A 10,492-nucleotide genomic window follows, 5' to 3' on the forward strand; every position below is an offset into this window, starting at 1 on the left:
CGTTTGGTCAGATATTTTTTCTGACAAACTGTTACAAGCTACTGAAATCCTTGCATCAGTTTGGCTGAGAGCAAATTTGTCTGACAACTTTGTCGGACAGAATGCTTCATGAAATGCCCCCCTGATGTAAATTTTATGACAAATCTATGATTATATTTCTTTCAAATGACTAGAAGCTACATTATTGTCCAGGTATGACTTTTACACACAAAACAGTGACAGATACTTAAATTTACTTGAAAAATTCAACAGGGAACACCGCTTGATATTGAATCACAACACAATGCAAGATATATCTGACAGGAATGGGATCGAAAGTGAAACTTTATTTGTACTGTGGCATTTGGCGATTTATTGATCAGTTTGGGCGGGTTTGTGCGGTTGAGCAAAATATGTGAGTCTGGCATGCCGTGGACTGAGTCGGGTGTGTGAACGTGGCACATAAAAAGTTAAAGGCCTTTAGATAAAGTGTATGTGTGTGAGCATGAGTGTGTGCATGTGCATGCAAGCATGTGCATGCAAGCATGTGTGTGTGTGTGTGTATTAAAATAATTATAATCTGCCATGAACACACAATAAAAACACATATGATCAGCGCAGACACAGAGTACAAGATCTCTTGATATGCTTCTCTATATCTCAAAGTGATACTCACTGAACTTTACTGGCTACATGAGTTTAGAACAAGAGGCCATATTTTCTTTTTTACAACTAACTGTTGGAAGGCAATTGTGCGGTCATATTTAGGATTAAAAAATCAACAAGATTTCACATGAAAGAGGAAGAACTTGACTCTGGTAGAGGGTGTGTGATAGGCTAGTCCCAGTCTTAGTAGCTGAACAAGACTTGCTTCACAGAAACAGCACGGCCGGCCAGTGTAGCACTTTGTCTGAATCAGAAGAGGAAGATTCGGGAGGAATTTGAAAGCACGGAGCTTCAGAATACCACCCCCCGGCACTGACATAGGGTCTAGACAAAAACAAGGTTACACAAGAGGTATCAGCCCAGTGGACATCTGTACATCACAGTCCTATGAAGAGTCTAATCCTTTAAAAACACTTCAGCTCCAGAACACAGGTGTCATGATGACATCGAGCACCCTTGGATATTGGTGTAAAGAGGGGGGGCCCCTGCCCCCCACGCCCTCTTCAGTAGAGTCCAAATATCTCCTTGATGAGGGGAGGAGGTCCAGAGTAGGAGGGGTCATCCATTAACATGAGCTGCTGGACCTGCTTGATGTGGTCCAGGACCAGTTGCCGTAGGTCCACGAGGAGGGAGAGGAGGCGAGGAAGCAGGAGGCGGTGGTTGCTATGGTTGGTCCTCAGCTCCATCTGGATCGCCTCCAGGATTTGTTCCTGGAATCTTTCCACCTGGTCCCTTTCAATCAGCTCGTCTCGGTCTGAAGGGTGAAAAAAAAAGTGAAGTCACAAGATTAACGAGTGCTACAGATCACCATCACTTTGTGGGGTCTATGAGTCTACACTTAGTTTAACAAAGAAACAGACAATACCAATCCTGCTGAGTTATGCCATTATGACTGAAATGATGCCACACTTCGAACAAAACATCTACTGTAAAAGTGGATATTCTTGCGCGACTAATTTTTCTTGCTTGGCCGGGTAAGAAGAGTTTCGTGTGCTTTTAATTCCGCGGAATGAAGACATCACTAACAGGAACGTATGGCAAGCAAAAATATTCGCGTGCTTTTATTTTTGCGCTGGTTTCTGGTTGAGCGAAATGCACGAAAATTTCAACACCGCAAAAATTTCCACTTTTACAGTACAATCTAGTTCTTGAGATCCTCTCTTTCACAGTACAATCACCTTTTAATACCTGCTGTAGGATTTCCCTTTCACAGATCACTAGATTTATCTTCAGGAGTGCACCAGGTCTGTAACTGGTCTGCAATAATAAATCATTGTCTCCTAGATGATTGCTAAAAATTATCTTCAGGTAGGATTCACATGAGTGTCCATGTGACAAGCATTCCACAAGAAGAGTATCCTTCATGAAAGGGCATGGACGATCTTTAAAACTTATTCCTGGTGTAATTTAGAATGAAGTGGCAGTATTAGATTACAGTGTATATGTAAAGGCCCCAGGAAAATAGACCCCCCAAATTTTTTTGGAAGTCTCTAGAATGGTATACATAGGGAAATTTACCCTCATAAGTTTATTCCACCCACCCCTGAAATCAGAATGGAGCTCACCCAGTTTCTTCAAATTCTGAAAACTGACTCCATCTCGATGGATGTGGTTTCGAGCCATACACTTTCATTCCCGCATCCATTGTGACTGGACGTCATTTTCTCTTCCTTCAGGTAAGAAATCTAACTTTTATTTGTGTTAAATGATTCTGTAAATCATTCTTTTCGACTGGTAAATTTGGGTAGATTACATGATATTTAGTGTGTTGTAGTTGAATTGCAGGGTTCCTCCTTCAGAAAGAGAGGAATTCAGATTACAAATGGTGTTCTCAGTGAAGTTATCGAATAGTTATTCATTATTGTTAATACCGGATATGACTGCTTGATTATGATGTGCTAGTGATTATATGGATATGAGTTCTTGTGTCATTATCATATTTGTGTAGTGATTTAGCCACTTTCATTATGGAAAATGCATAATTGCTACTTAAGCTGATTTAATTCGGATTAAATACTGCTAGTGTGAGTGTGAACAAGCCATAGGCTGTATTATCCAGTGTAGAAGGACGAGTAGAGCAGTCAGTGTAAACACTTTCCTCAGTGGTGCGCCGCACCAGAGTCCATTGACCTTTATAGGCTATCTTGGGACTGAATACAGGTTAGCTGATATTTATGTCATTTCTGAATGGAAAATACTCCTAATGCCTTAATAAGTGCACAAATTGTGAATGCAATAGATATGGATATTTGTACAAAGTTAAGAATAGTATAGTAGTATTGTATAAGCTAGAAACAATGGCAAGTGGCACAGTGTACATAGACTGAAGGTAGAAACGAAGGTTCAGTATGAACACGCACTCTGTATGACTCACAGCAACCTCCACATCTTATCGGCCAGAGCGCAAACCACTAGCTCTCTGGACGGTGTGTTTATAGTTGTGGTCAGTACTTCTCTCACTTTCCCAGCTATTCGGTTCCTCACTTTTGGCCCATCTTTCACTTTTTGATAAAGAAACTAAAAGGAAATTATTCAGGGATCGTCCCCAAAGTTGGTTTTCAGAGCGATTGTTTTTGCATGTGTTTTGCATTCTTGAAATACTTTCGCTTTTGCCTGACGGCAGGGATCATCTCAAATGTCGAAAGGGTATATTGTAAAGGATTTTACAGAAGCGTTTTGTTTTATATCAGAGGAATAAAATACAGAAGCGAGCAGGAAAGAGAGAGAAAACCTGGCTGTTAGAGAAACAAAAGGAAACTAGTGCGAGTAACCCTTTACAATATTCAGCAATCACTATTTATACACAATCTCAGCAGGGAGATGACTCACATCTCCGGTAGGCGGTGAAACAATGGGGTTAAAGAAAGTTACAGATCATTTGTCACTTTTGACAGGGGTCTACTGTGTTCGGATATTATCAATCGGCGGCCTTATCTTTACCCATTATACGGCGGCCGCCTCTGAAGTCGTGTGCTTATCAAGCGGTGTCTGGGATCGGCCACGAGAGAGAAATATTATGTCGAGTAGCTTTCAATACTAGGAATTGTATCCGTCATCAATAACATTGAGGATAAACACACCAGCCAGCGGAGGCTCGCGAGTAATCATGCGAGAGTTTGTCTACATAATTACCTGATAAAGGAAACTTGTCGAGGGGAAAACAAAACAACGGAGAGGGTCACACCCACAGAGAGAGAGCATGTGTGGAAACAATTCTTGCCAAAGAAGTGAATACATTCCAGGTTTAGATTTATTTAATCATTGATTGATTTATTTATGTATACAAATAGAGATTAATCAAATGATATGTAGTTGCGTTTATTTGATTAAATCATTAATATTTTAAATGATTGGTTAAGGTAAAGCTAGATTGTTTTATTAAAGGAGAATTTTATAGTTAATTACGCTTATTTTAAAGGAATATTATGATTGATTGTTATGAGTAAGTGTTATAATTAACCTGGGATTTTAGAGATTTTTGAGGTATAAATTAAGCATAATATTGAGCAAAGTAAATTATCAATTACACTGATGAAGAATTGGTTATTCATGTCAGCAATTAGCATGTGTCATTCACATTGTGTTGATAAAAAGAAGTGTTTGATAATTATTTTGATTGTGATTAATATGATCATTGAAACCTGGTATGATTTATACCAGAATAAAGAAACACACTTTCATTCCCGCATCCATTGTGACTGGACGTCATTTTCTCTTCCTTCAGTATACCTATGTTCCGTCCACCCCCGCCGGAGTGGGGTAACATATATAAAAACAAAACAAAACACAGTACTAATCCCCCTCAACTTAGGGCCCTTAACATCTAACCATGGCACAGCTGTGTTGTTCAATGAAATGCTGTGATTACATATTTCTGCATAATCTAGAATAAAGAGGGGCAAAGTATTTCACATACATGACATCGACCGACTCAAAGTAAGGTCCTTCATACCCCAAACATTACTGTAAACGTGGAAATTTTCGCGGTACATTAATTTTCGCGGATTTCGCGCTACGTTCGGCTAGCGCGAATTCAAAAACGCGTGAATATATCTTCGCAATTTTCTATGCACATTTTAAACGGCCTGGTGCGCTTCGTCGATGATACTGCTACGTAGTACAGACATGTTTACGCATATAGCAGTATCATCGCACGCACCGCACACACCGAGCCCACGGCCGATTGGTGTGCTACATCCCCGCGACTACAGTACTAGTCCTACAGAACATGTATCGAGTAAAATACATGTACTACGTAGTTGAGCGCTTGTACTCGCACTCGCGCCGCTCGCTACGTCGCTTATCGTACGCTGGCATCGCAGGATGAAAACAGCGACTGTGTATTAACCCGCTGCCGAGCGCGAATTTAAGAACCTGCGAATATGTTTTCGAGCCGCTCAGCGCGAAAAATTAATCGCGCGAAAATATTGACGTTTACAGTACTCATCTATGACGTCACTGACATGCCATGGCAATTATCTACTATATCAACAAAATTTGGAATATTGTATGGGTATTGTATAAGCATTACCTCATACGGCTTGAATTTGTGCCCTTTGTAACCTGAACATATACGTACTAGTTCATGATGTAAATGAAATGCCATACAGATGGCAACTATCTTGTTCACTGATATAATTTGGGGTGTTAGAAATAGATTTAAGTATTTAACAAACATTTTTTCAACCTGCTTTACTTAGGGTCCATCATATCTTGGACATTACTCATTTATAATGTCAATGAAATGCCATGGCAACTAACTACACTGACAAAAAAAAAATAGGTCTTGGTATCTCCAAGGAGGTTCGAGAGATGGAGTTACAACTGACTATAATTATTTAATCAGCTGTCAGTTTTCTATGGATGGACAAAAGAATTCCACAGGTGCATTTGTGCCTTTGATGTTCAATGCTTGAAGCCGCCATCTTTCTGAGCAATCTCAAGATTCATTTTTAACGCTAACATAATATCGGGTATATGCTGCTCGTTTATATATCAAATGCAATGAAATTTCACCTAATGATGAAGCATATAAAACAAAAGTCAATTCCGTTAGAAAATATGTGCAAAAGTGTAAATCTGAGCTGTATTTTGTGAAAGTGTTTGAAATTTTACCCTCATGGAAAGCCGATTTTATCACTTTTCTCCTTATTTCCGCCAAATGAAACTAATATGGTATCATCTTCAAGTATACAGTAGTTCTTTATAAATTAATATGTCAGATTAGCGTACAGACACGTACAGTCGAGTAATTTTGATATCTATTTCAGTAATATTTGAGCAATTTCTATTCGCGCACCCCCGTGCCTTTACCATTGTCTACTGCCCATCATTTGTAAGAAGGGATAGCGAAAAGTAATTACCATCACAAAGACATATCTTCCTTGGAAAGTGGCTGGTGATTATGCAATGAGACACGAGTCAATTGTCTTTGCATCTGAGCGGCAGATCCAGTTTGACACATACTTAAAATATTTTTGAGTGGCGGCTTCGAGCATGGGATCAAAGCGAATAAGACTGTTGTGACTCCATTTCTCGAACCTCCTTGGTATCTCCAAAGCATGAAATACATGAAAAGCCCTTCATAACACAAACATTACTTGCAACCATGATGTCCATTGACATTTCAGAAGAATCAATGTCATAGAGAAATTGATTTACCTCCATCGTAGATATTCAACAACTGAAAGTTTACTAAATGACACTTTTAACTCACTTTTCTCCCAAAACAACAAATAGATATAATGATAAGAAAACTTTTAAGATGCCTGAGACTGAGTACCAGAGTGTCTTTTGCTTTCTAATTTAATACCTTTTTGTGTGTCTCTGGCTATGCAGACACACACAATGATGTACATGTATATGCATCTGCAAATGTTATTCAATATAAATTACTGCTGGGATGAACAAATCATGGATAGGTATTAAACATATGAACATCTTCATCTCATAGGGCTTGGTAAACATACAAATGTACACTTGAAATAGGCCAGCTCTATCAGACGGGAAGGGTGGTCGCTGGTATCTATGCCGAAGATATTATGTGGATGCATTACGTGTCCATCGCAACAAAGTAAAATAAAACAGAATGCAGTGACTACAATAGGTAGCCTCGGGACTGACCGGGTGATGAGAGGGCTAACACACAGAACAAAGCCAGCTCCTTGTCCGTTAGGTTCAGCTTCTTCATCTTCTCAAAGAATTTGAATTTGCCGTCGAAGAAGGTGATGTCCAGCTGCTCCAGCATCTTTTTGGTGAAGAAGACGCCGTCCGTCGGGAACCAGAGTCCGTCGGACGCAAACCGGGACGACGTGGCTATCATGGCGACCTCGAACGCTGCGTGCTTTAGGAGGCACACCTGGGACAAGGATGAGGGAGAGAAGCCATTAGAAATAATACTGTATACGCCGAATATTTCGCGAGGTTTTTATTTTCGCGAATTTCGCGAGTTGGGTGCTATTTGCGAAATTAAAAACATGCGAAAATATTGACTGATCCTGATGTTGATGTGACATAAGCGTGTACATTTCTCCATTCAGTGCAGGACTCCACGATCGTGAATTCAACCACTCGCGAAATTGTCGGGAATTCCCGATTCGCGAAAATTTAGACTCGCGAAATATATGGTGTAATAGTAATGTTGTTCAGCCATGATAATATGACCTTTAATACCACTTGGTAGGACTTGAGCTTGGGACCTCCACTTCAAAATCAAGGGCCTTGTCCACTTCACCATAGTGCCCAATATCTGTATTATACAGACATGATGTCATGTAGCAGTAGACTTTCATTACTCAAGCTCTTACCCTGTTTCCCAACCCTCCCCCTCCCCCCCCCCAAAAAAAAAAACAAGAACAAACTAGAAATGTCGCTATGGCGACTGGTATGCCTCCGCCATAATGCACGATTCTCCTAATAGGTCTGTAGTACATGTGGACAATGTGTGATTACATTTTCACAAAATTGGCAAAATATTAAAATGATATGTTTGTCACAAATGTATCGAATGTTCACCTTCCTTGACCTATGTTTAATTGGATGAATAGGAGAGCATGTATTTGGGGGTTTAAGAACTTTAACTTCGACTTTGACCCTTTCACAAGTTTACGCACTTGAGTAATTTTCAAGGTATGGAGAAAAAGTGCAATTTCTGTATTGAATAGTAAATTGTTATCATTTTCATCTAACCTTTGATTCATAAGAGAATCACCGTCAGGCAGAACATACATAAATATGTACTAAGTTTAAAAATAACTTGAGCCACTTCCGAGATATGGAGAAAGAAGTAAGTTCAGCACTTTCACTTGATCTTTGACCTTTTGACCTTTGACCTTTTTGGCAACAAAAAAAAAAATCCCAGAGAATCTCTAGTGGGTTATACATGCATACATCAAGTTAAAAAAAAATAATAATCCTGCTGCATTGCATAAATATAAGGAAAATAGTAACATTTTGAAGTATTGCCCTTGACCTTTGACCCCTGACCTTTGACCCCATGAACCTCAAATTCCCTAGATAACCACTGCCAGTCATTACATGCATATATACTTTGTTCCATAAAGACACCTTGAACAATTTCCAAGATACAGAGAAAAAAGTGAAATTTTAACATTTTACTTGACCTTTTGACCTTTGACCTTTTGACCTCATGACCCCAAACTTTCACCACAGAATCTTAATTGGCTAATACATGTATACACTAAGTTTCAAGAAAATATCTTCAGGCATTGCATAGATATGGGGGAAATAGTGAAATTCTAAGCATTTGACCTTGACCTTTTGACCTTTGACCTTGAGCATGTGCACCCAAAAGTTGATAGGCACAACTTCACCCCCTAATACACATACATGCCAAGTTTCATTAGGATACCTCAAAAGGTTTTGATAGTTACCCTGTCCACAAAATTCATTACGGACGGACGGAAGGACGGACGGACGGAAGGACGGACGGACGGAAGGACGGACGGACGGAAGGACGGACGGACGGACGGACGGACGGAAGGACGGACGGACGGACGGACGGACAACCCGAAAACATAATGCCTCCGGCACCACTTCGTGGCGGAGGCATAAAAATAACAAACATGAAATGCAAAATAAATAAAAAAACATGAAAAAAATTCTCTAGTAACAGTAAATTCATCATTCATTAATCAGTGAATCCTCTAGAGGGTATTAGAAAGTAATATCTTGTCAGATAAAGGTAACATTGATATCAATACTAACATCTGATATGTTGGTGCAAGTCACTCTGCATCTGAACTGTATATTGTGGTTGTATACATATGCCAAAGACTAGAAGGTAACTTGCATGTCATCACTGGAATTCCAAAAACTACAGGACAAGACAGAGCTATAAACATATCAAGCCTGCACACACACACACACACACACACACACACACACACACACACACACACACACACACACACACACACACAAACACACAAACATTAAAAGAAAGCTGAGATTTTTGTTGTTCAAGTGAAATACATAATGACTATTTTAAACACCATCATTTCATTTCAAATTTATTCACAGGCCTTTGGCTCAGAAGCTTTTGATATCATATTTTGCTCCTGGGGGAAAAAATTGGATGGATCAATTACAGTAAAATGGAATGTGCGCCTTCGAGTTTCGATAGAATGCAATACACCACTTTAAGCAAAGTAATGTAATTTGGATTCAATAAGGGGTGTGTTTATCAACTCTTTTTCTCGGCAGAAACAGGCTTTCCAAACGGCTTTCAGGGAATTCTTACGAGATGATAAACACAAAGCTGTTTTGATTATGGGGTTCAGAAAGCCTTTTTGAAAGCCGCAAATTTGTGCTTTCAGAAACAGGTTTCCGAAATAGGTTTCCAGAAACCTGATTCTAGAAGCCTTTTGAAGCAAGATAAATGCAAAGCTGTTTTGAAACGGCTTTGTACTGCAGTTACAGTATATGACCCCTTCTCCTCAGGTCAAATTGCGCAATGCAGCTGTAAAGTGACAAGGCCAGTTTTCGTATTCGCGATGAGTTGATAAACGCAACCATTTTCGAAGCCGTTTCTAAAGGGCTTTGGAAACAGCTTTTGAAAGCTGTTTCAAACAGGGGAAAGATGATAAACGCAGCCCTAGACAATGCACCCAAGACTCTTGCAAGAAAAAGATTATAAGGAGGCAGATCTGACATCCATTTGGAAAGAAGTAAAACCTACTGTAGAAGCGCAATGCCTCCTGCAGTCTCAATGGGGAGGAACACACAATGGCAAGCATGAGACGATTTAATTGTGAAGAACTTGCAAAAACTTGTCCTGCCCAGCAACGATTAACCCATGGAAGACTAGTCCAAGGTATACTTGGGCAGGTATCAACGTAAAACGTGTGCTTCAGCAATATCGGCTCGTCCTCAAAGGGTTACTTGGCCAGACAAGCTTTAATAAGAAGAATTTGTTCTGTAAACTGAGAAACTGTGGTGTCATGTGCGTGTGCAGAAACAAAGGGGGATAAAAAAAAAAATGATGTGTAATGAAGCAGAGTTGGAAACTGAAACCACCAATGAAAAATAAGTTTCATAAAGACATTCTGATTTTTAACATGGTCTATATCAACTGTGATGAATCAAAAGGCTTCTAGCCTACACATATGAACATTAGTCTCTTTGGAATAAACAGGGTACTCCATTGTGAATTTAACTGTGAAATACCAAAAACTGTGAAATACAAAAAATATGTATAGTCAAATCTGCCTCAGCAGCCATCTGTCTATATAGCGGCTACCTGCCGTATGCGGCCACTAAAAACAAATCCCCCTCCCCCCCCCCCCCCGAAAAGCGATGTTAAAGGCCTTGTCTATAAGCGGCCACC

At 39.7% G+C, this 10,492-nt stretch overlaps 1 protein-coding gene across 1 annotated transcript; it reads right to left on the minus strand.

Moving 5' to 3' along the window:
• Window positions 1-1,148: 1,148 nt before the first annotated feature.
• On the minus strand, window positions 1,149-6,967 carry LOC139728792 (peroxisome proliferator-activated receptor alpha-like). Its single transcript, XM_071639732.1, has 2 exons — window positions 6,769-6,967; window positions 1,149-1,399 (listed from the first exon to the last, which is right to left on the minus strand). The coding sequence occupies exons 1-2, from the start codon at window positions 6,965-6,967 to the stop codon at window positions 1,149-1,151; spliced, it is 450 nt and encodes a 149-aa protein (XP_071495833.1).
• Between the last annotated feature and the right edge of the window lie 3,525 nt (window positions 6,968-10,492).

Source organism: Diadema antillarum, unplaced genomic scaffold (assembly GCF_040938485.1).
Source record: "Diadema antillarum isolate AM-2024a unplaced genomic scaffold, OU_Dant_1.0 seq00000201_RagTag, whole genome shotgun sequence".
NCBI lineage: Eukaryota > Metazoa > Echinodermata > Echinoidea > Diadematoida > Diadematidae > Diadema > Diadema antillarum.

Bases quoted from the DNA above. Each gene is read 5' to 3' on its own strand.
- LOC139728792 (XM_071639732.1), bottom strand. From the start codon at position 6,967: ATGATAGCCACGTCGTCCCGGTTTGCGTCCGACGGACTCTGGTTCCCG. The intron at 1,400-6,768 runs GTCAGTCCCGAG...TTCACCCTTCAG, and splicing joins GTTAGCCCTCTCATCACCCG to ACCGAGACGAGCTGATTGAA.